At 30.3% G+C, this 27,170-nt stretch overlaps 1 protein-coding gene and 2 pseudogenes across 1 annotated transcript; all 3 read left to right on the top strand.

Moving 5' to 3' along the window:
* The first annotated feature begins 294 nt into the window (after positions 1 to 294).
* LOC110692300 lies at positions 295 to 7,212 on the top strand (annotated as a pseudogene).
* Positions 7,213 to 10,220: 3,008 nt separating this feature from the next.
* LOC110692350 lies at positions 10,221 to 13,693 on the top strand (annotated as a pseudogene).
* Positions 13,694 to 15,642: 1,949 nt separating this feature from the next.
* Positions 15,643 to 24,977, top strand: LOC110692299 (oxysterol-binding protein-related protein 4B-like). The gene is made up of 7 exons (XM_021869302.1): positions 15,643 to 15,804; positions 20,502 to 20,663; positions 20,954 to 21,199; positions 21,532 to 21,628; positions 22,466 to 22,751; positions 22,976 to 23,036; positions 24,017 to 24,977. The coding sequence occupies exons 1-7, from the start codon at positions 15,802 to 15,804 to the stop codon at positions 24,269 to 24,271; spliced, it is 1,110 nt and encodes a 369-aa protein (XP_021724994.1). The 5' UTR covers positions 15,643 to 15,801; the 3' UTR covers positions 24,272 to 24,977.
* Positions 24,978 to 27,170: the final 2,193 nt, after the last annotated feature.

The raw sequence follows: 27,170 nt of genomic DNA, 5'->3' as shown, positions 1-27,170 counted from the left end.
CACCATAAAAAAAATAAAAAAAAAAAACAAAACTTAACTTCATATTAAGTTAAAAAGCGTGACGTAAACATATTTATTTAAAAGAAAAATACTTATTCCCTTAGAGAGCGGCTTAGACACACCCTAATATAAATAAGATGATTAAGATCCACATGAAATAATCCTACTTATTACTCCTAATCTCTTCTCTCTTTCTCTCTCTATTATATATACACAAGAATTCGTGCAACAACTCCACCTCCAATTTTTTTTCACTACCAAAAAAAGCCAACAAAATTACATTAAAATATTAATCTTGCTTATTAATTAATAATCCACCCTCCTTAATTAATCAAGGCATCAAAGCTCTTAATTTCGAGACCCCCAAAACTCCTCCAGTTTTTCCTGGTTCATCTTTCCTCATGGTACGTCTCTCTCTAAGTTCTTGCTTAAATTATTATTTGCGCATATATTTGTGTATATAATATCATATAATATAATTCTACAAGTGTTAATGTTATTGTTTCTTTGATTTTTATGGTGATGGTCTTAGTTGTTGTTCAATTCGATCTTGCGATTCTTGCATTGATGCATATATAGGTCGGAATCAAAGTTATTCTTATCGCCTTAAAGTCATTATATTTCATTCGAAAGGATGTTCATTCACATTATTGTTCGTCTAATTTTCTTTTCTTATAAATTGAATAGAATATAATAGAATAGAACATAACAGTGTTCTTGATACGCAAAAAAAAGTTTTTTTTAAGGGTTCGAGAATATGATGTGCTAACTGAATTTTTGAGGAAGGTCAGAAAAAACGTTGTTAAGAAAGCTTCAACCAATCAGGTTCGTTGGATTAATTTGAAAGAATAATTTGGATCAAATACAAGTTGTAACCTTCCATTCTACTCTTACGGGGAAGGCGCTCTTGTACTTTTCGAACACATTTTTTTATTTATAATGTCTTGATGATATAAACTTATAATAATATGAATAAATAATTATGAACCTATAATAAAAATACTAATCATTCAACCTCCCCCTATCATAAAATACATAGTAAATTAAATTTTGAAAGTAGGTAATAATGTAATAATGTGATACATATTGAAATTTATAACAATTTCATTTATTTTATTGAAATCTATATCGATTTAATTTTTTTTTTTTTTTGAAAAAATTTAGACTTAAAAACTAGGCTGGTTTTCTCCGACTATAATCTAGCTTATCAAAAAAAAAAAAAAAAAAAAAAAAAAAAAAGAATCTCTCTCTCTAAGCTTGAGCTTCCTTTGCCATGGCGAGGAAAAAGGCGAAGAAGGATTCGATCAGAGGGGAGGGAGACTTACAACGGACATTGGAAGATGGCGCAATTACTGATAGTACACCTCTGCGAGCTCAATCGAAGAACAGACCTAGAAATGATGAGGGTGTTCCTTCGATTAATTTTGGGAATCTGGACAATCTGGATGATCTACTTCTCTCGCCTGAACAATCGATGCATGAATTGATTCAAGGGTCAATAATGGAGTCTCGATTGTCTGAATGGATGAATGTGATTCATTCGAAGGAGAAGGTTGATGAAACAGTGAAAATTGGGGAATTGCAGAGCATAGTATATAGCCAAAAGGTTTATCCTAATACTTAATAAACAACCTGGGTATATCGCCTGGGCACAAAACCTCTTGGCTATATACAAAGGGGAATTTTATTTTCCGAGCTTTTAAAATAGAATTTTCTAAATGCGTATTATAAAGTTTAGTTATAGCCAATTAAATAAGAGATTTGTAAATACTTTTAAAATTAAACAATTTAAATGTCACATAAGCAAAATTGACGAATGCGATTTTAAAGTTTAAATTAATTAAATATAAAATATTATCTTATGAGATTAAGAATTTTATTTAAAATATATAACGAATGAGTGAAAATTCACAATTTATTTTAAAATAAAAATATTAAATGATATACTACTTACTACAAATAAAATAATATTTTATCACATAAATACAAAAAATATTTTTTTAAAAAGTACAAACAAACCGTATATCGCATGGGTTTCATTTAGTAATACTATAATGAAAAATATATTCAAAGGAAAAACAGTGAATATTAAATTCAAATCATAATTGAAATAAAATTTAATAGTTTTAAACAAATTTAATTAAATTTAGTTAAGAAAAAAAAAAATCAATTAAACTAATAACTTGAGATACGTAGTATGTGAAAATCACGTTATTAGTAAAACCGTGTTACTGATAAACTTTCCATACGCAAAATAATAATTATATACCTTTATTTGATTATTATTAAATAGTGCAAATGACATTGTGTTCACATTACTTTCTTAAGTGTTCATCCATTCTACTTTAAATCACTCATGAGTCATGAACATAAACGTGTCATTTCTAGCCCGATCGAGTGCTCCCAACCCACTATAAATGATGCTCAATTTCAGCCCAATTTCTAGCCAAAAAGATCACAATAATTTCTTTATTAATTTTCGGTTAAATTGAGCAACTGTAGATGTCAACTATTTTAATTAATAATTGGTTAAATGGTGGTACTTAAGATATACTTTTAAAGTAAAATCTACTTTCGTCTGCATCGCAATTTTAAGGCTCTATACGACTATCCAAATTAAGATGAGTGTTAAAGAAGTCTCATACAAAGCCTACATTAAGTGTAACTTAAGGTTGGGCACCCTGTTATTGAAAGATGGATGGTTGGATCTTAGATGTCTCCATAACCTAAGGCAACACAAATTACGATTCGTGATTTGACTTATTTAAATTAATTATGAAAATAATAAATTACTACTATGTTAAAATTCGTTAAAAGTAAAACAAATTGTTTAAGATGGCTTTAACAAAATTTCAAGAAATGGTCCTTTAAAATTTAAGTCAAGCAAAAAACCATTTGATAATAGAAAATAAAATAAGTTAAGTAGAACTAAGTTAGTTCTATTTAACAATAATAATACAGTGGAGAGGATCAGACCCTTAATGATTTTAATTAGACTATCTTTTTCATCTTAATTTTTATATTAGGTCCTGTTAACTACTTCACCTTATTTTTGCTGAACTGAAATTATTTTTACTGAACTGAAATTAATTTTTATGATTCTTTGTTATATTTCTTCTTTAAAGTTACTAATTTTCATTAAACTGAAATTATTTTTTTTATGAACTGAACTTATTTTTACTGAACTGAAATTATTTTTAATGAATTGAAATTATTTTTAGTGAACTGAAATTATTATTTTTTTTAATATATTTTTTTTAAGATAGAGTGAACATTGCCTTACTCTTTACTTTCCGGCAAGTGCTTAATTGTAACTTTATTTTCTTTTTAATGGTTAACTATGAAATTGCAATTATTAAACTTAATTGTACTATGTTAATTTGTTATGCATGTTAATCAATGGTCAAACTTATATAGACATAAAATTTGACATCAATGATTATAACTATATGTTGAATTATGTATGTACAGGTCCAAGAAGTGAAAAATGAGAACAAGAGGGAGGTCACTTTGACATATCCACTCTCTCTGGATGGAATTTCCAAGAATGATTACAAGCCTCCCAATGTTCTTCAAATGGTTTTTAGTCTGCTTAATAATGTTAGATCTGGAGCTGATCTTACTCGTTTTCAGGTACGTCCGTAACATGTACCTATAACATAAGAAATTCTATTGATTGAATTTTTTATATGAAATATATAATTAGTGATGTTATTGACTTATTGTAATGGAAAAAAATCATAATTTCTTATACTAGCTTCCATTTTTAATTAGAGGTATAAATGTTCAAAGTTCAAAACATGTTTTTATTGAACTAGGGTGGCTAACACGCGTGATGCGCACGTCATAGCTAGCCATGTTTGGCGAGCTTTTTCAGTTGTTGGCTACAGTAATGACGGAGGGAAATAGGTAAATAAATATTTTTAGCGGTATAAATGTTACACACTATTCTAAATAATTCAAAAAAAAAAAAAAACAGACAATTAACATTAATGAAGGAAAAAAAAAACATGTAAATACACATTTTGAAGGATATAATTGGCAGTAAATTATTCATAAGAGTAATCTTGTACTTTTTACAAGGTAGGGATTCATCGTGTCTCGAAATCAAATTTACAACTCTCATATAATTATAGTATAATGTGTGTGTGTGTTTTTTTGCAGCTACCTCCATTGTTTAACTTGCCAAAATCACACCTACAATGCTATGGAGAATCAGTGTATTGTGTGAACAAGGACATGCTAAGAAAATGTGCCAACGAAGAGACCGCCGTAGATCGGATGATCTACGTCGTTGCCTGGAGCATCTTAACCATTCGTCCGTTAATGTTTGGGGTTGCTCCTTACAACCCCATACTTGGTGAGACTCATCATGCGTCTAGAGGCACCCTTAATGTCCTACTTGAACAAGTATGCATCTATATTCTATACCTATTTAATCTTTTTTGGAATGATATTGCTAAAAATTGAAACCAATTAAAGTTGTTTAATGAGAAAATATAAAGCAAAAGTATCCCAATAGAATCTATTTTAATTTGACCCCACTAAATATTTTTTGTCACTGTTTAGTCAAATGTACGATTTTTGAAACTTTAATAACAAATGTAATTATAAGGATCGGAATTATATAAAATTTGAATCTACATTTCAAAACAAAAAAATAATTGGTTTCAAATATGATATTTAAAATAAATTTATATTTAATTTATTTCTTTATATTTGTAGGTTTCTCATCACCCACCAGTATCAGCATTGCATGCAACTGATGAGACCAACGGTGTCGAACTCATTTGGTGTCAACATGCTGTTCCTAAGTTTCAGGGTATAGATTTTATTTCCTAAATTTCCATTTACAAAATAAAATTAAATTTGTTTGTTTCATATTATATACTACATAAGTATTAACCTTTAAATATTATTAAACTAACCAACATTCCGTGCTAAACAAATAAGACGTAGATAACATAGCCTCAACCCCTTAGCAAATATATTTCCCCGAATACTTAAATGAGCTTTTTCAGACACAATTACTAAAGGACTATGAAAATGAACACATATTTCAGAAATCTTGAACGTAAATTTTTTGACAATAGCATTAAAGCACATAATCGTTAACAATTTTCTGATTGAAAGTTCATGAATAAGGCTTATCCATGATCATGATCTCGAGTTCATTATATATTATTAATTGCTTGAGATATATATAACAAATGAATGATGATAGGCCCAAAATTGTTTACATAACCACTAATGCTGGGCCATTAAAGTAATGGCCCACTGATGAATTTAACTAATTGGCTATAGTTCTTATCATAATATAAGCTAATTTCCTTTTTTTTTTTTTAAAAAAAAGGTTAATTAATCACATAATTAGTTTAAATTATATTTTCAGTCTAATTTTTTACATTTTTTTTGAAGGAGCTACCATAGAAACAGTGGTGCATGGGAGAAGGAAGCTAAATCTTGTAAATAAGGGAGAAAGTTATGTGATGAATGCTCCAAAATTGTTGATAAGATTATTGCCAAAGCTTGGTGTTGTTGGGTAGGAAATGTGAGAATCAAATGTCAAGAAACTAGTCTTGAAGCTGAATTATCCTTCAAAAGTGGTACATTCTTAGGTTTTGGAGGCAGTAGATCTGTTAAAGGAAAGATCATCGATTCATCTACTTTAAAGACATTATATGAAATTCATGGCCAATGGGACAGGTGATTGCGTTATTATCAAGTATTGTTGTTCAAATTTACATCAATTAATTTCGTTATAATATGAATTTTAAAAAATACGTCGGGTATGATCTTTTATGAAGTTGGTAAACCAGGTTACCTAGTCGTATATTTAGCATGTGACACGGAGTACTAATTTTAAAATATGTATATTTTCAGGATTGTAAACATAACCGACACCATAGATGGAAAAACTAAAGTCCTATACGATGCTAGAGAAGTTATTTCTACACTTCCGGCCTTAACTCTAAGGGATCCAGAGGTATTCTTATATTCGACGAATTTCTTAATGTTGTCTTAACTCTAAACTCTTATCTCATTTTAATTTGTCAACTTAATTTAATTTGTGATATTGACTATTTAGCACATAATTTTTCAGGAAGTGTGGCAAAGTGAATCAGGGGTAGTATGGGGAGAAGTGAGTAAAGGAATTCTAAGCAGAGAGTGGGACAAAGCAAGAGAAGTAAAGAGAACAGTTGAGGAGAGAGAAAGAGAACTCTTAAAACAAAGGAAATCAATGGGTGAAGATTGGTTTCCAAAGCATTTTGATTTATCTTACTCCACTGAATTTGGTTGGGAATGCACTCCTAAAGAAAAGACCATTCCACCAGCTCCTATTATTTTCCCAATTTAATTTAACCTTTTTTTTAAAAAAAAACTTTTTTTTTGGATAATGTTAATGATTAAATGTAGTGGCAATTTAATTTACTCAAGTACTGTATATTTATGTTAGAGCTAGTGTACGTTTAAGACAATTTGAATAAAATTAGAGTTGAAGTGGATGCATGTATTCATTATATCAAAATATATATACGACCGTGTAGGTTTTTTTCTTTGAGAATAATGTGTTAGCCTTTTTCCAAGGACGAATATTAGACTTAGCTTATACTCGGGAAATACTCTAGGGTTTATTGGAAGATCAATTAGATCACACCTCTTAAATCATTAATTAATTAAGAATCCTTATATTATTTTCTTTATTCTTTCTCAATCATAGTTAAGAGAAGCTCTTCCCACTTGTAGATGTAGCTCTAGTTTAACCGATACACGTTAATTTTTGTGTTTTATTTGTTTATTTACCTTTTTATTGCTTTTTTATTTTTATCTTCCATTGATGTATTCCGCATTAATCAAATACAACATCTCCTATTTCTTAACCCAAAAGTTTGATAAATTTCATTGTTGCAATGGATGCCTTTAAATTCTGATTCGTCCCAACATCCACTATAGAAAGATTCACTAGAAAATCAAGGCATCGATAAATGTTAATACTAATATGATATACAAAGTATTTAGTGATAGAGTATACATAAATCGATTCAGTCAAAAAAAAAAAAAAAAGTATACATAAATCGATCATGGTCTTCAATCATAAGGTTTTAGATAGATAGATGGGTAATTGGTATACTACAAAAATCCTCCATGACTGGTCTCCTCCTAACCACTACAAACTTCTGAATGAAGGAAATGGGCAATGTGTCATGTGTGAATCACAATAGTTTCTTCTATGATTGATGGAGTTATTGCTAGTACAATCATGAACTACTTCGCATTTCTCAAAACCATTAAGGCAGCATAAACATTCAATCAACAATTTAACACTAAATAGCTAGTTTTGTACTCCTTTCTATCTCTCCTCATCATATCGATCGATCATAATGGTACGTAACTCTTTCGCTCTCTATTTGTGCGTGCCTTTTTTTTTTTTTTTTTTTAAGTCGAAATATGAGCTAGTGCAATGATTTAGGGACAACGTGTACATGAGTACGTACGATCCGAGGAGATTAATTACAGCTTTGATGCATGCTTTGTTATCGTGTTCAAACCTTCTAAATTGAAGGGACCGGACTTGCATTATATGAAGTATTTATTTCTTTGCTTAAATTTTCTTTCACTTTTACATATGTTGTTTCTCTTTTGTATCGAACTATGATTTGTATATAAAGATTACAGTTGGTATTTGCTTGAGATGTGTAGGTTGATTAAAATCCATAACTAACAATAATATCTTCTAATATTAAATGTTTTGGTTCTTGGTATACAAGCAAAGTATAGATTTTTACATACTATAAGTTTAAAATTACGTAAGTCTTGTTCAGAGGTTGAGGTGAAGTGGTGGCATCATATATCTTACTTCTGTGTGGCCTAGTTTAAGGTTTTTGAGTTTTTCAGAATTTCTTATTGTTACTTAGCTTCATGATAGTATGAGATAGAGGTGATCAAACACCTAGCCTGAACATGGCCGGATTTAGGCAGAATTTTTTTGCGGGAGGATTTTGGCAACAATAGTTATTATGTGCATCATGGTGCGCATAAAAATAGGTGCACCACATCTATATTTTTAAACATTTAGTATAAAATATGAACATGTCACAAAAAAATGAACATAAACATCCAATTTGATATGTTCATATTTTATAAAGAAATGTTCATTTTATATGCAATAAATGTTCAGTTTATATTACAAAACTATTGAATTATTATGAGTCAGACAACCTTCTTATAAAAAATTGATGTTTATTATATAGTGTTTTATTTAATGTACTACATGTTCAAAATTTGCAATTGTTCAGATTTTTTTACTAAATGTTTAAAATTTGCGATTGTTCAGATTTTTTTTACTAAATGTTTAAAAGTATAGGCGTGGTGCATTGCGATTGTTCAGATTTTTTTTACTAAATGTTCAAAATTTGAGATGTTCAGATTTTTTTTACTAAATGTTCAAATTTTGCAATTGTTAAGATTTTCTTACTACATGTTTAAAAGTGTAGGCGTGGTGCCTTGTAATTGTTCAGTTTTTCTTACTAAATGTTCAAAATTTGAGATGTTCAGATTTTTTTACTAAATGTTCAAAATTTGCAATTGTTCAGATTTTTTAACTAAAGGTTCAAAGTATAAAAAAGTGCACCGGGGTGCACTTAAAATTTGCAGGTTTAGGCACAACTATTTTTCCTTCAACTTGGGCTTGGCCTGAAACTTTAGCCTAAAATGGGCCACATTTTTTTAAAAACATGCTCAGCCTATGATCAGGTCTAGAATGAGACTCTTTACATATATAATACCCCGTAATTCACTTCTAAAGATTTAGGTACAATTACTGGGTATGTCTCTTTCCTACCTTTTAAAAAGTATTAAAAAAAACACTTATAAATAGTGTGGGGATAATTATATTCTTAAAATGTTTGTTTATCTACATGTCTCTATTGATATGATGTTAATTGTCTATAAATTTTTCCTTGTGTGATTTAATGATTTAACTCAAGAATAGTGTTTGGACAATTACACCCTCTAAAATGTTTTAATTACTTATTTGCTCTCTTTAACGTTAATTGCCTTTTTTTTAAAAAACTCTATAAAATAGTGTGTGTAAATTTATATCCCTAAAAATATTTGTTTACATATTTTCTCATATCATGTTGCCAATAATTGAGAGCTCCCTGGAAATAACTAGCTATGGCGCGCGCATCGTGCTCGTTAGCCATCCTAGTTACATAATACATTTGTCTCTTTATTTCCATTTATTGGGATGGAACTAATATTTAGATTCACCTTGTTTTCACTTCAGGAAATATTTAGGCTCACCTTATTTTCACTTTAAGTTAAGAAAAAAATAAGCTTAGATTAAAATCAATAAGGACTACCCAAGTTCAATCTATACTAATCTATTAAAAGGTGTTTCTAAGAACGTCGATGTGTCACGTAGTCCCTTTGTGCGTCACGTCACCTTTCCAACATCTCCCACATCATCACTCGAACGATCTTAACCATTACGCCACGTCACCCAAGAAACCAATATTATTTAGTATAATACACCACATCACCCAAGCAACCAATATTACTCCATATTAAAACATAAGGATAAGAAGATTCGTACTGTCAACCTCTTATATCAAACATGCTTATTTAACTATCTAAACCAATTACAACTATGTTATTAATATGTAAAAAAATTATATAAGTGCAAACAAGGTTCAATTACATTAAAAAAAAAAAAAAAAAAAAAAAAAACCTCAACGAATAACTCAATTTTAATTTGACAATAACAATTTTAATTTTAAAAAACCTTTTAAAAAAATTATCAATTACACGTCAACAACATTAGTAACCTCGGACAACGTTCGAACTACTCACTAATTTTAATATTAAAATAAGTTATAATAACGTCTAATACAAATATAGATAATTAAAAATTAACTGAATAGGATGCTCCCATAATACTATCGTCATCGGCTTAATTATTAAGACCACGTTGCACAGAGCCACAGACAGTCATTTGATTGACCAAAATAATTATCAACATTGAATGTTCAACTAGATCTGTTTTACTACGTAGCTTCACTTAAATTAGCATTTGAGCATTTAACTTCTCCACTTATGGCCAAACAACTTTACATTACAATGCAACGTTTAATTTATTTGTTTACTCATTTTTTTTTTTCCTCAACGAGTTTCAATATGTTAATGTATTTAATTTTGTATAGAACCGTATTTAAATTATGGAGTTAAAAGTTATAGAGTTCACCAAAAAAAAAAAAAAAAAAAAAAAATATCTTAAGGGGTTTTCCATTCACTTGATTTTCATTTATCTATCTTATCTGAACTTAGTATAACTTATATTAGAAAACTTAAGTCGTGTCTTATTCATCCGATTTTCACTCAATAGACCTTATATACAGAGTAACTTAGCTGGTGATGATATGTATGTATATATAGGATCATGATTTGGAGACCGAGAACAATAAGGATGTCATATTAACATCTCCGCTCTCTCCAGAAGGGATTTCATCGGATATTGATTACAGGGCTCCCAATATTCTTCAATTGATTTTTAGTCTCTTTAAAAATATTAGACCTGGAGCTGATCTTACTCGATTCAATGTAAGATTTTATCTACTTTTATTAAATAATATGCCACGTACAAAAGTGGTCATTTTAAGGGAACGAATGAGTAAATAAAAACTAAAAATGTCATAACTGTATACTATAATCTTACACTTACTAAATTTCAAAAGCGGTCTATCATTTGATATAGATAGATATGGACATATGGTAGAGGGGAGAAATATGTAATGAATGGGAATCAAATCAAAACTTTTGAATTAATATATGTATTTATACTCTAGTTTACTATGGAGTATTAATAAGGAAATTTCGATGTGTACATTTTCAGCTACCTCCCTTGTTTAATTTTCCAAAATCACAACTACAATGCTATGGAGAATTAGTATATTGTGTAAACAAGGACATGCTTAGAAAATGCGCCACCGGAGAGAATGCCATCGACCGGATGATCTCGGTTGTTGCTTGGAACCTCTCCGCTCTTCGTACGCCGGTGTTTGGGGTTGCCCCATTCAACCCTATTCTTGGTGAAACTCATCATGCATCTAGAGGCACCCTCTAAGTCCTAGTTGAACAAGTACGTACGTACGTAACTTACTAATACTTTAATTTAATCTTTTGCACTCCGTATATATTATACATACATACGTATTTATACCATCTTTTGCTGCCCCTTGTTCGTAGGTTTCTCATCAATTGCCCGTAACAGCATTGCATGGAACTGACGAGGCCAACAATATTGAACTCATTTGGTGCCAACATGCTGTTCCTAAGTTCTATGGTATTGTCATTACTCCTTTAAAATGCTTATGTACATTTTATTTTCCTTAATAATCACTCAACTATTACAGCATACTAGAATGTAACAGTATAAAATGCACGGGATATATATTTTACAGAAATATATAAAAAAAAACTCTAATAACAAAATTATATTTCAACTACAGGAAGTTGTTTTGATATAGTGACTAATCATTATATGTAGCTGTGTATATCGTGTGGGCGGCGATTATGAAAGTTTTATAGGGATTACCCCTCAGCATTATAGATGTCTTAAACTCTTAAAAAACCTCTCTAATTTGAATTTTTTAAAATAAAACTCCAAAACTTCTACTCCACTATTTATAGTTTCTTAAAGGAAAATTGGGAACTTATGGAAAAAAAATGAAGTGCACATAATTTCAAAAAAAAGATTGAGTTTTCAAGTGCTCTGCAGCTGTGCTGAAAAGTTAGGGAAAAAAAAAAGTGCAATTATATTATGGATTCCTTTTAATATTGGGGTTTCTAAAAAGAAATTTATAGGATAATATAATAAAATAGGTACATAGTATTTTAATGTATGTGTGTTATTAACAAAATAATTAAAAAAAAAAGGAGTGCATGAAAATTGAGAGTTGAGGTTTTGGAGAACTTTGTGAAGTGTTGCAAAATGACTCTTATATGTTCGGTATTAATTACTATCATGGCTAAGTGAATTATATAATTTATTTGTATTAATTAATTATTCATTGTTTGTTTGAACCAAACAAAACTATTAGAGCACAAATTTGCATGTTTGGTTCTATCAATCAATTTCAGTTCGGAAAAATTAACGCCAGCTATCTCAACTACGCATGGTCAGTTTCTTTAATGGTCTAATTATCGATAAACTTAAGGCAATCCTAATTAACATCGTCCTTTTCAAAACGGTCCCTAACATATTTTTTTAATCAATTTGACCGAAGTACCCCAAAAGTTGGGACTGCCATAAGTTGAAAAAAAAGTTGGGACTCTTTAAAAAAGAATGTCCATAGTTAGAACTAGTAGCGTCAATTCTTTTTAGTTTCTAGTTTTTACTATGGTACAATTAAAGTAATTATGTATCGGGTAATGAATTATTACCAAATACTTTTAGACAATTAATTAATTAGCCAAACTAGCTAATACAACTAACCAAGTTGAATAACTAAGCTGGTTTGGGACTAATTTATTTTCTTCTTTGTTGTTCTCTAATGATCTAATCTCTTTAATTTGTTAAAGGAACTGTCATAGAAGGAGTGACCCATGGAAAGAGGAGGCTACATCTATTAAGTGCCAAGAAACAGGTCTTGAAGCTGAATTATACTTCAAAAGTGGCTCTTTCTTGGGCTTAGGAGGAGCCAATGGGGCTATCAAAGGCAAAATCTTTGATTCGTCGAAGAAATTATTATCCGTAATTCATGGCCAATGGGACAGGTACGCGTAATTAATTTGTTCAATATAATTTATATGAACTATGTTTGACATTAATCATCATATGAAATAATTAGCATAAATACACAAATAAATAAATTTGAAATCTATTGCTTCAGGAGTGTTTATATATAAAGGATATTACGGATGGAAAAACCAAAGTCCTATACAGTATACAATCCAAAAGAGGTTGTTTCTGCTCTTCCCACCCCAATTCTAAGGGACCCTAATGAGGTACGTATACCACATTTGTTGTTTCTTGGTTTAATTTACCTCCTATGGAGTAGTCTTTTTTGAGATTGGGTGGACAAAATCTTAGTATGTTATGCTTTTTTTTTTTTTTTTTCTTTTTTTTTTTTAGTATGGAGTATAATGTAAAGAGAACAGGATTTAAGTAGGTGGAAGTCATGTGCAATATCCACCTTGTGACCTTGTAACAATCGATAATCCTAATCATGATAAATGAACATATATATATAGTGTTGAAAATCAGATATTGCGATTACTTTTAGTCAGATGTTTTACCAACTAAACTAGCTTTGTTGTCATGGCATGATTATTCTAATGATTATTCAATTTTAATTATATTAAAGGGGGTGTGGCAAAGTGAATCGGCAACAGTATGGGCAGAAGTGAGCAAAGCTATTCTAAGCAAAGAGTGGGATAAAGCAAGAGAGGCAAAGAGAACAGTTGAAGAAAAGGAAAGGCAACTCCTAAAGGAAAGGAAATCAATGGGAGAAGATTGGATTCCCAAGCACTTTGATTTGTCTTACATCCCAAATTCTGGTTGGGATTGCTATCCTAAACAAAAGATTGTCCCGCGGGCTCTAATCATCTTCCCTATTTAAATTTCTACATTTTAATTCATCCAGTTCGAATTTAATAGTCACATTATACTTATTTAAAATTACTATATAAAGGTGACACCGTGACAGTTATTTATTATTAAAGGATTACATGGTATCATGTTGACAAATTATCAATCAAATTTGTAATAATATTGCTTGATTGTATCAAAGGCATAGATAGGAGTGTAAGTGTTTATTTGAAAGTTCATTCTTGCTCCTCTATAACTTGATTTATACTATGTAAGCTTTTACCGGCTCCTTTCATCTTCCCTGTTTAACTTTCTTTATTATATTTCATTACGTTTGAATTTAATAGTTACGTTAGTAGTTTAAATTAGTAAAAAATAAAGGTGGCATCGTGACAATTAATTAATTGAGAACAAAGGATTATATGTATCATGCATGTTGACAAATAATTAATCAAATTCAAAAATAGTTAGATTTAATTGATTCAATGCATCTGAATTCTGATCCCAGCATCACACTATAGAAGGATTCACTAGAAGAGGCATCAATAGATGCTACATAAATGAAGATAATAAGTTACATACAAATTAAAGGGTAAGTTTTCACTTTATAACAGCAATAACTCAATCTATCAGAGAAGAAAGTCAAGAAACTAATGTGATCCACACATTGGCCATTTTCCTTCATTCAAATCATGCTCAGAAGTTTGTACCGGTTAGGAGGAGACCAATCAGTGAGGATTTTTGTCATACATTTTATGAATTACGAAGTACTCTATCCATCTTTAAAGTTTGTATTTGAGCGTTAATTGTCTTTTAAAAAAGTCAAAATAACAACAAATTTTGAGATAAGAGGGTATATTATTAAAGAAAAAAAAATCTGAATCCATAAGGAACTAACATGATAAAAAGTAAAATGTTGTAAGAAACTACCTAATAAAAGGTAAAATGTTGTAAAATACTACCTCTAGTCACAAATTCTACGTTGACCTAATTTTCTGACGTTGACCACCTTAAAAAATCACCGCTTTCATCCCCAAAACCAACACAATCAGCTTGACACTTCCTCCACCACACCGAAACCACCCTCCAACCCCAAAAGGCAAAAGCACCACGTCTTACCTTAAAACCACCATCTCGTAGCCCGAAATATCCCCTAACCACCCAAAAAAAGCCTTACCAGGCCACCTTAAAAACCAACCCTCGCGGTGGTTTCGAGAGTGTTTAGAGGTGGGTCAACGCCAGAAAATTAAGTCAACGACAAAAATTCGGGCAGAGGTAGTATTTTACAACATTTTACCTTTTATTAAGTATTTTGTTACAATATTTTTTTTTATTAGATAATTTCTCACAAAAACTAGGTTTTATTAGGTGTGGAGTAGTTTTTAACAAAAAACTTGATTTTAAAACACGTATCCATGTCAAAATAATTGCAAGTACAAAATGAGATAGTACACTATGCGTGAAATATATCGCAATTAAAATTTAACGCCATAGTACATTAGAACAGTTATAGGAAATTATCCAGGGTCTCTACAATCAATTATCCTATCTAATTTTGCCCTACCTCTTTAGTCTTTACTACTTAGCAATTCTGTTAGTTACTTGTCAATTGTACGTCCTCCTTGTTCTTTTCTTAATCGAAATATCTATGACAGTCCCGAAAGGGCCATAACCATCATTATTTATCCAGATGTGGCACATAAATAAAATAAAATGAAAAAATCAAATTCTTGTGTGGACTAGAACGTAACATTTTATCTAAAAAATAGAAATGTAACAAAAATACAATTTCTTTGGAGAATGGAAACCCACTTAATAATACATACAACATATACTTAATTATATATAAGTATTTTATTTTTGACGATTCATATTGAGATGGATGTAAACAAAAGTGTTGCGATTTAAATCAGGCTAAGGATCAGTCAAATCCGAACACTTTGCCTTTAATCAAGCGAACACATATGAGTTGGATTGACTAAAGAGCAAGTTCATGAAATATCTAACAAGTAACAACCAATATAAATTCTACGTAGTTGACGTACAACCATGAACTACCTCGCATTCTCAAACCATAAAGGCAGCATAAACATTTAAAACCTTGCTTATTTATTTGTCTTCTCAATCAACACTTCAACACTTAGTAATTTTTCACCCCTAAAATATCCACCTCTTTTCTTCTCTCTTCTTCTTCACCTCATCATATCATAATGGTACGCAACTAGCTCTCTCTCTCTCTCTCTCTCTCTCTCTCTCTCTCTCTCTCTCTCTCTCTCTCTCTCTCTCTCTCTCTCTCTCTCTCTCTCTCTCTCTCTCTCTCTCTTTTTATTTTTGTTTATTGAGCTTATTGTTTAAAAAAAAAAAAAAACTCTTTCTAAATTTGTGTTTTTTTTTTTTTTGTTTTTTTTTTTAATATAAGTGATAATTCGAGCAAGTGCAAATATACGGTATAATCTAGGGATAAAGTATTCATAAGTACATACGAGCAGATCATCATTGCTACTTGTCTACTACAATATTCAATAGATTACTAGTATGTCTGTTATCTGTATGCATTGATTATTGCCTAGGCAATAAGGCTATAATATCATATTACTTCGTAATTTGTATTAATAATAAGCAGACAATTTATGAAGTGAACAAAGCAAAAATAAAAGAAGTAAAAATATTGATGAACTTTGATGCTTTATTATTTTTTGTTTGAACCACTTAAATTAAAGGATTTAATTTGCATTATACTTGTACTTCGTATACATTTATAGACATTATGGTTTAGCTCAAATTTTCTTTTTCTTTTACATACAAATATATGTTTTGTTTCTCCACTTTATGCATGAAGCTTACTACGGAGCATTTTTTATTTTATGATTACTTAACATATATGAAGTATAAATTATTATTTAGTTTATTACGGAGAATATATTATTACTTAGTTTATTACGGAGAATAAGTTTTAAATTACGTAAATCTTTTTCAGAGGTTGAGGTTTAGAGTTTTCCACAATTCCATGCCCTTATCTCATGAGAGTATGTATTAGACTTACATATATATATGCCATTTCTAATAATAAAGATTGAGGTTGCGGAATAGTGACGTCGTCATTTTCTTAAAATTCCAGCCTTCATTCTAAGGTTTCATTCTTTTAATTGCATATGGAACTTGGTCGAGGGAGATATACTATTTCGTCTATTTGTATTGCATTGTTGTACTAATATTAACTTCACAAATTTTGACTAAAACTAGACATTTAGCTCAAATAAATTGATATTAGAGGATGACTTTCTTTTATACATAGTTTTTTTTCCCTGAGTTGGTTGGAATTAAAATTTAACTTCTTAACGTGTTTAAAAAAGCGATCTTAATATGAGTGTTGTTGTATAGGGGTTTTTTTCTAAAGACTTTTACATAATCAATACATTGATCCGAAGATTAACATGGTAGCTAGTCTTCATTCGTACACTTTTTTTAGTTTTTTCCCTCATCGTATTACTTCGTATAGTTTTTGTTCATAGACAAGGTTTTCAACGTCAGTGAGTTGGCATTAAACTTTGACAAAAAAGAAAAAAATGGTAATTAATTAAATCCACGTGTTTTTTGTTAAGTTGCCATGCATATGAAGCTGACCGTTTGAAAATAGCCTCTCAAGTCTCAACCACAAACCTTAAATTTCAAGAATGACAATACGTTTTTAATTTTAAATAACAAATTATTAATAGATGTAATACAAAAAACTTTTCACAGTGAAAAAAAATTATCCGTGTGTACGTATATAGTTTCTCACTTTCTTTACTTGTAATTATAATATTTGGGTTTTTATATTTGTCAATATACATTTTATATACAATTAATGCTTTTAATTAATTTTAGAAAAAATTATAAAAATTTAAAATTTTGAAAGTATATATTTAGATGAATCTAACAATATCTTACATATATAACTATGTTTTCATTAATGTATAAATCACAAAATATAGTCAAGAAATAAATTTGTGTGAATAATGTAGAATTCCAAATATAACGATTAAAAAAAGAATAAAAGGAAGAAAACAGGGGCGGAACCAAAATTTTTTATTATTAGGGGGGCCAAACTTAATATATGTCTGTATATTTTTTTTTATTTTTTTTTAATAGACTTAATTAATATATGTCTATAAAATGTGAAAAAACAATAAGATCAAGTATTATTAAAAATAATGAAAAGATTAAAAAAATAAATAGATAATAATAATAAGAATAATAATAATAATAATAATGAAAAGATATGGAAAGCGAATTTGATGCCTAAAAAAAAATCTTAAAAAATGTTAGGTACAAGCTTTCTTTACTCGTAATTATAATATTTGGGTTTTTATATTTGTCAATATACATTTTATATACAATTAATGCTTTTAATTAATTTTAGAAAAAATTATAAAAATTTAAAATTTTGAAAGTATATATTTAGATGAATCTAACAATATCTTACATATATAACTATGTTTTCATTAATGTATAAATCACAAAATATAGTCAAGAAATAAATTTGTGTGAATAATGTAGAATTCCAAATATAACGATTAAAAAAAGAATAAAAGGAAGAAAACAGGGGCGGAACCAAAATTTTTTATTATTAGGGGGGCCAAACTTAATATATGTCTGTATATTTTTTTTTTTATTTTTTTTTTTAATAGACTTAATTAATATATGTCTATAAAATGTGAAAAAACAATAAGATCAAGTATTATTAAAAATAATGAAAAGATTAAAAAAATAAATAGATAATAATAATAAGAATAATAATAATAATAATAATGAAAAGATATGGAAAGCGAATTTGATGCCTAAAAAAAAATCTTAAAAAATGTTAGGTACAAGCTTTCTTTACTCGTAATTATAATATTTGGGTTTTTATATTTGTCAATATACATTTTATATACAATTAATGCTTTTAATTAATTTTAGAAAAAATTATAAAAATTTAAAATTTTGAAAGTATATATTTAGATGAATCTAACAATATCTTACATATATAACTATGTTTTCATTAATGTATAAATCACAAAATATAGTCAAGAAATAAATTTGTGTGAATAATGTAGAATTCCAAATATAACGATTAAAAAAAGAATAAAAGGAAGAAAACAGGGGCGGAACCAAAATTTTTTATTATTAGGGGGGCCAAACTTAATATATGTCTGTATATTTTTTTTTTATTTTTTTTAATAGACTTAATTAATATATGTCTATAAAATGTGAAAAAACAATAAGATCAAGTATTATTAAAAATAATGAAAAGATTAAAAAAATAAATAGATAATAATAATAAGAATAATAATAATAATAATAATGAAAAGATATGGAAAGCGAATTTGATGCCTAAAAAAAAATCTTAAAAAATGTTAGGTACAAGCTTTGAACCTAAAACCTCCAAAATAAATTTCCCACTCTATTACCAACTTAACCATTATACATTTTATACAAATTATTGCTACATTTAATTCATAAACAAAACCAAGGGGGAGGGCCTACGCGAGCCCCCCCTTGGTTCTGCCACTAGAAGTAAAAAATTAAATCATACTCGTAATTAATACGAGTATCAAGAAACACAAACAATAAAGCAAAATACAGTCCTTATCCCTACAAAGAGTCTAATGTGAAAAGGTTACTCGGTACTTTATACTACCTCAGCTATGTTACAAATTTTTTTTGCCCCTTTACAAATAAATAGGTCAAACTTTAAAAATTCGGAGCATATATTGCCATAAATTAATAAGAGATAATATAGTAATGTGGGGTTCTTGTTAGATTCTTCTCATTGTATATTTGCACTTTCCTTTTTAGTTATGGCAAAAACTAACGAACGCCCTGGGAACATTGGATAAGATAATTTAAATAAAAATATCAACTTGAAATATACATTAATTACACCGATCTACGCATGATTTTGGCATGCATTTCCAAATTAATACCATTTTAAGAAATATTTTAAAGGGTTATTTAACGCCCCAGAGACATTCGTTAGCAAGATCTATTAGTTATTACTAAACTTTTTTTATCTCACTCCTATCACATGGGTCCATTTATTCTCTATATCTTTCTCATCTCCAAATTGTCTAGAAGTCTACAATTCACAAAGTGAAGAAAAAAAAAAACAGGAATTACATCATCACCCATTTAAAACGTTTATGTTTTTGGGTATGTGTCTTTTCATTTGTTGGGAGGCAACACTACAATTAATTATTTAGGTTTTTTTTTTTTTCCGCCTTAGCTTATTTTTGCAAAATAAAGTTTATATTAGGATTAGTTGGTTCAGATAAGATAACTCTAAAACATTAAAAAAAAAGTTGAAATTAAGAGTAATAATAAAAATTTAGATAACTGAAATCAGTTGAACAGCACGCACCCATCCATATGTATATATAGTACAGTGTTAAATGTTGCCATGTTGGGTGACCACGTTGCACACGGCAACCATTTGGCTGGCCATGCATATTAACAGCATTCAATGTTCAACTAGATCTAATTTACTAGGTAGGTAGCTTCACTTAGCATTTGCGCATTTAACATTACCACCTATAGTCAAACAAATTTTACTATACAATGCATTAATGCAACGATCGTATTATCTATTATTGCCCAATATGTTCTTCTTAGGCCCTGTTCTTTTAAGTTGTTGTGGTCTACTCTGTTCCACTGAAATGAGTGAAATTTACTTTGCTCTGCTCTGCTGAATATAAATAAGCTATTTTGCTGTACTCTGCTCTGCTTGCCTGGAAACTCAAAAGAACAGGGTCTTACTCTTCTAGGGCAAATAACTTGGGGCGTCAATGTACTTGTATAACCTTAAAAGATTTTACAATTTAAAAAATTATAGAGAGGCCTTATATATGTATATGGGGTAACTTATAATTGTTTGGTGATGGATGTTTAGGTTCACGATTTGAAGATTGAGAACAAGAAGGATGTCATATTAACATCTCCACTCTCTCTAGAAGGGACATCGGATACCGATTACAAGGCTCCCAATATTCTTCAATTGATTTTCAGTCTATTCAAGAACATTAGACTTGGAGCTGATCTTACTCGTTTCAATGTAAGGTTTTTTTTTATTTACTTACTAATAAATAAAACGTTACTTACAAAATTGGTCATTTTAATGGAACGAATTAGTAAAAATAATGTCATAACTGTCTTTTAAACCTATATTTTGAGATCTTCCCTACACCGAAATAGTCTTTCTTAAGAATTACTCGTACATTGTTAGTTAGTTGCTAATTGTTAATATTCAATGTATAGGAATGAATCAAATCCAAAAAATTGAATTAATTATGTTTTTACTCTAATTCATTAATAAATTAGGAAATTTCAATGGTATATTTTCAGCTACCTCCCTTGTTAAATCTTCCAAAATCACAACTACAATGCTACGGAGAATTAGTCTATTGTGTAAACATGGACATGCTTAGAAAATGCACGACCGGAGAGAACGCTGTTGATCGGATGATCTCCGTTGTTGCTTGGAATCTCTCGACTGTTCGTATGGTGGAGTTTGGAGTTGCCCCATTCAATCCCATTCTTGGCGAAACTCACCATGCGTCTAGAGGCACCTTCAACATCCTAGCTGAACAAGTACGTACATATGTTTGTAACGTACGAGTAATTTAATTCAATCTTTTGTAGTACATATGTATAAAAAAAAATGTTATACTTCAATTCGTATTATTTTAAAAGTAATGTTATATGTAGCTCTTAGGGCTATGAATAAGCATTTAGGGTTATGAATAAGTATTAATTTTGGAATGCATAACAAAATCACGCGCAAATCAGTGTAGTATTATATTTTGATTTGTTTTTTTTCCATTTTAAGCTCCTTGTATGTAGCCCTAAGGATTATATATAACATTTTTCTTATTTTAAACATCAATTATACCATATTTAATTTTCTGGCTCGTTGTTTGTAGGTTTCTCATCACCCGCCAGTAGCCGCGATGCATGGAACTGACGAGGCTAACAATATTGAGCTCATTTGGTGCCAACATGCTGTTCCTAAATTCTATGGTATCCTAATTACTCCTTTAATTTGCTAGGGTGCATTTTACCTTAGAATCACTCACCTAAGAGATTTATATAATTACTTCCTACTGATTACTTGTTGATAAAATTTCTTATTCAATTTCTAGTTTTTAGTTTGATAAAATTGAAATTGATTTACATTTTGGATTTAAGATTTCTCAAAATTAATTGTGCAAAAGTAAAAACTACTGTCATAGTACAAGTGGTTTTCACACACAGACGTGTGAATGCTAATTAGCTTAGTTAGTTAAAATTTTAAGGGTGGTACTCAAGAATTGAGATCGAATCCCTTACTATATCACTGCCTTTACAGCTTTATTTACACACACAACAGACTCATAGACCTACAGAGTAAAGCAAGATCCAATTATAAGTTGAGTAAAGTATGCATAAATCTAGTTTAAATTTTGGTTTTTTCTTTCTAGGCCAAAGGCAATGTGTAAAGCCAGATCCAATTATAGAGTGAAGTATTTATGAATGCACAAATTTAATTAATCTCAACTCTATATATTAGTAGGATGCATTCTACATGTAATTTTAGAGCATTAAGTTGTGATTAAGTGCATTCATATCAAACAAAGGCAATATGTGTGCCCCTCATCAAAGTAAAGCATTACAATAATAGAACTGTGTGGTGATAGTATTGTTAAAGGATCAACTCAATCAAAAACTTAAATTGATGGTTGAGGTCCAGGAATATGTTTTATACTCTATCATGCCCCCTCACATATAATAGTTACTGTAAATTTAATCATTATACATAATTTTGTTGTCTAATTAAATATATTTGGTTTTAATTAACTTTCTTCCTCTTTAATAAAGGAACTGTCATAGATGCAGTGATCCATGGAAAAAGGAGGCTAAATCTACTAGAAAAGGGAGAAAGTTATGTGATGAACTCTCCAATACTACAATATAGGTTATTACCAAAACCAGGTACTTCTTGGGTGGGAAATGTAAAGATTAAGTGCCAAGAATCAGGTCTTGAAGCTGAGCTACACTTTAAAAGTGGTTCTTTTTTAGGTTTTGGAGGAGGCAATGGGGCTATCAAAGGCAAGATCTTTGATTCGTCGAAGAAGTTATTTGAAATATATGGCCATTGGGACAGGTACCTGTAACCTATTTGTTCAATTTACGTTATAAAAACTCTATCTGACATTAGTTATCATATCTATTATATATTACTCCATCAAAATGAGTATATGTGAGTATTAAATTTGGACAGAGATGAAATTTTTAACATAATAGTCAATATGAATTAGAAATCATGATATATAGTCTTGCTTACCAATAATATATACATCATTTTTATTTTTTTTTTGGTTGCTTCAGGTGTGTATATATAAAAGATACTACGGATGGGAAAACCAAAGTCCTATACTGTCCAAAAGAGGTTATCTCTGCACTTCCTACCCAATTCTAAAGGACCATAATGAGGTAGTTGTTTTCTTAGTTTACCTCCTATTTTTGTTGAGAGGGGGACAAATTCATAGGGTGTCATGCCTTCCCCTCCCCTGCCACTTTAATACTTCCTCTGTTTTTTTTTAGTTACATTACTTTTGTTTTCATGGAATCCTACGCAATTTTTGAAATAGAGAGTGATAGAAAGAAAAGATAAATAGGTCCCATGTGGTAGGAGAGAGATAAAGAGAATTTATTAGTTAAAAGAAAAGTGATGTAATATAACTAATTTAAAACTTCTTTTTTAAGAAAGTGATGAAACTAAAAAAAACAAAGGAAGTAGTTGATTCTTTTCAAGCCATGTATTTTTGCTTTTACTTATTAGTATAAGACTATAAGGTAAAGAGAACAAGACCTTGGTAGATGTTGGTCATGTGCAAAGAAAGGCTCTAAATATATGTATGTACGTAATACCCTGTAACAATCGATATATAATCCTAATTAATCACGAAAAAAAGACATTTTTAAGGAGAGAAAAAAAAAACATTATTAGGGCCTATATTATTCTGTTGATTTTATTTTCAATTATTTTAGGTTTAATATGTTCAGATAAGGTCAGTTAAGTTAAGATAAGATAAGTTCGGGAAAAATAAGTTATGGTAGTATAAAGGGTACCCAAGTTCAAACTACATATTAATAAGATATATATGGCCTAATAAGTTCATGTAAGTTCATTCAGATAAAATAAGTTTTGATAATGTCTGATAAGTTCATGTAAGTTCATTCAGATAAAATAAGATAAGTTCATATAAATGAAAATCAGGTAAATAAATCACACCATTACATAGGTGAGCCTGTTGAACTTTTGATATTGTGATAACAATTTTAAAATATTTTAACAACTAAACTAGCTCTGTTGTAATGGTCTGGTGTACTTATTCTAATGATTATCCATGTATACATTATTTTAAGGGAGTGTGGCAAAGTGAATCAGCAGTCGTGTGGGCAGAAGTGAGCAAAGCTATTCTAAGCAAAGATTGGGACAAAGCAAGAGAGGCAAAGAGAGCAGTGGAAGAGAAGGAAAGAGAACTCCTGAAGCAAAGGAAATCAATGGGAGAAGACTGGATTCCCAAGCACTTTAATTTGTCTTACACCCCAGATTCTGGTTGGGATTGCTCCCCTAAGGAAAAGATAGTTCCACCGGCTTCGATCATCTTTCCTATTTAAACTTTCTACGTATACTATTTCGTTCGGTCTGAATTTAATGGTCACTACATTACTAGTTTAATTTACAAAATAAAGGTGATGACAATTAATAAATTCAAAACAAAGGATTCTATGTATCATGTTAACATGAATTACTTCCTCTATTCTTTCTTACTTGACCTAATTTGGCTTTTGCACTATTCACACACTCACTTTTGACCTTGTTTTTGTGATTTATATGTAGAGGTGGTCAACAATAGCCTAGCATGCTAGCGGCTAGCCTGATTGATTCGGTCCGGCTTGAAAAAAGTGCGGGTTTAAGCAAGACTAAAAACGCATTAAAAGTTCTTCAAAACTAGAGTCCGACCCAAAAAAAAAAAGCCCACATTAGCATGATAAACCCGACACTATTTTGCTGGTTTGGGTACAAGATTTTATGCATTATTGTTTCGTGAACATGGAAAATAATCATAAATAATTAGTTTATTTAAGTGAAGGTGAAAATAAAATTGTGTTTATGTTACGATAAATGAGAAAGATTTGATATGATTTGGTTAGGATACTTAGTTGGCAAAGATAAGTTATATGTTAAGTAGATAATATTCTTAATATTCTTGCCATAATTATCTTGTACTCGATTATATATTTCGGCCAAAAGCCATGAATGAAGGCTAAGCAAATATTCTTGATTATTGTTTCACAGTTTACCTGTATTTTCCGTTTCCTTTCATGATTTGTGCCACAATATAGCAAAGATACAAATGATGACACATGGATATAGACGAGTTCCAAACACCAATACATGCATAAGCCTGGATCTTGAAAATGTCTATATAGGTTGGCATGAGAAGAAGAGAACCAAATGTAGCCAAGGACAACCTGCCGGGAAGTAATTAATTAAATATAATCACTACTTAATTTAAAAAGTTGCAACATTATTAATAAAACTTCCGGCAAGTCATCCTTGGCTGCATTTCACTCTCTATACTTCTTCATGCCATAGTATAATAATTATACTCCTATATAAACCATATTATATACGTAGTAGTATATCATCAAACTCCGCCTTAAGAACACATTTACATTCATAATTTTTTGTGTGATGTTATGAATTTAGCATTGTACTAATGTATGCCTATTTATAGTAGAGCAAAGGTAAATACATGGCTAATATGACTAAATTAATATTATGACATACATACTTATCTTATCGAATTTATGACCACTAAGATTTGCTAAAAGTGGCATATTCCCGAAATAACAAATTTTATAGATGTGACAAGTTCGTTGTGGCTGCAAAGTAAACGGAAATGATGGACATGATGATAGGGTATAGTATAGTACATGCCATTGCCCACATGCAAAAGTAAGATATCAAATCTAATGTAGTTTTCCACTTCTATCCCATGCACTTTCATCACAGCCCTATAATATAATTCTGCAAATATTGTTACAAAATTTATTTTAAATTAATTAATTTGATGGATAATAATGCATGACAATGTTATTTACTACCTCCGTTAACATTTAGTTGCAACTTTTACTATTTTCGGTTGCTTACTATTAGTTGCAACCTTTCCAAATATTTCCACTTATAGTAAGTATTTTTAGTTAAAATGTCAATATTACCCTTACTTAAAAAATTAAACATTCACTTAGGCAATTAGTTAAATCACATTAGCATCCTAATCTGATTCCACTAATTTAACAACTCCCACCAAAAATTAAATCATTCTCCCACCTACCAAATTAAATGCCTTTAATTAAATCAACAACCATCAGAATTGAAACCCTAGTTATTGAAGTTTCTTCATCTGCCTCACTTGGGTCTTTCTCTCTCCTCTCTTCCTCCTTCTTGAATCGATCTTAGCTCCTTCTTTCTCCTCTGTTCCTCCTTCTCTCTCCTCTTGAATCGATCTTGCCTCCTTCTCTCTCCTCTCTTCCTCCTTCTTGAATGGATCTACTCCCACTACACGAAGCCTTATTCGCGACTGACGACGAAATTGAGTAGGGTTTCATAGATGCTCTCATCGGAGCTTTTGAACAACGGGCTTCCTGGCCTAATTAGTTCTTTATGTTGGGCTAAGGTGGCGAAATTTTCAACCAACGAACCTTCGCTGCGATTGGTAAAGTACTCAGATCTATTGAAGATGAGGAAGCCGCTCACAAATTAAGTGCGGTTGCCTCGAATTTTGGGGAAGGGGAAATGAAATCCGAACCTGTTAAGGTGGCCAAAATGTCTGGGTTGGGTTGTTATTCACATCAATTCAGTACTTTTTCTGAGGACAATAGTGGTTTGATTTCGGGTGGTTCAAAAGGATCCGCATCTGTTTCTGAGATGGGTGCAAAATCTGGGTTGGGTCGTGCTAAAAAACCCAAATCGCAGTCCCTTACCAGACCCAAACCTAACTACTATCCTAAGATGATTCCTAGGGTCTCTGCTGCACAAATGAGAAGAATGTATGGGATTGGTGCTAAGATAACACCAATTTACGATGATGATGAAAAACATGAGTCCCCCCTACTGTTGGTGAATCTGATGATGCGCCTGAGAGTAAGCGAATGAAATTTGACCTTCCTACTGATTGACCTGCTTTGGGCAACAATTTCTAATCCCTAAATTCTCGGTTTTTATTTATTTTATCTTATATTTTTTTATGTGCTGGGTTGATTGGTGAAGTGTTGTTGGTGTGAATGGCAATGGATGCCAGTAACAACCAGGGTCGTTGTTAATGTTGTTGGTAGATTAAGTTGTTGTTGCTGTTGTGATTAGATTATGCTGATGTTGCTGTTGTTGTTGGTTGGTTATGTTGATGTTGTTGGTAGGTTATGCTGATGTTGCCTTTGTTGGTAGGTTATGCTGATGTTGCCTTTGTTGGTAGATTATGTTGATGAATTAGTCTCCTACTATTGTGGTTGC

Source organism: Chenopodium quinoa, unplaced genomic scaffold (genome assembly GCF_001683475.1).
Source record: "Chenopodium quinoa cultivar QQ74 unplaced genomic scaffold, ASM168347v1, whole genome shotgun sequence".
In the NCBI taxonomy this organism is placed as follows: Eukaryota; Viridiplantae; Streptophyta; class Magnoliopsida; order Caryophyllales; family Amaranthaceae; genus Chenopodium; species Chenopodium quinoa.
The sequence above is the reverse complement of the archived record's forward strand: the minus strand, read 5'-3'. Positions and strand labels throughout refer to the sequence as shown.

Excerpts from the sequence above, each read along its gene's own strand:
- LOC110692299 (XM_021869302.1), top strand. Across the intron at positions 20,664-20,953 it reads CTGATCTTACTCGTTTCAAT|CTACCTCCCTTGTTAAATCT; the intron begins GTAAGGTTTTTT and ends GTATATTTTCAG. Across the intron at positions 23,037-24,016 it reads TCCTATACTGTCCAAAAGAG|GGAGTGTGGCAAAGTGAATC; the intron begins GTTATCTCTGCA and ends CATTATTTTAAG.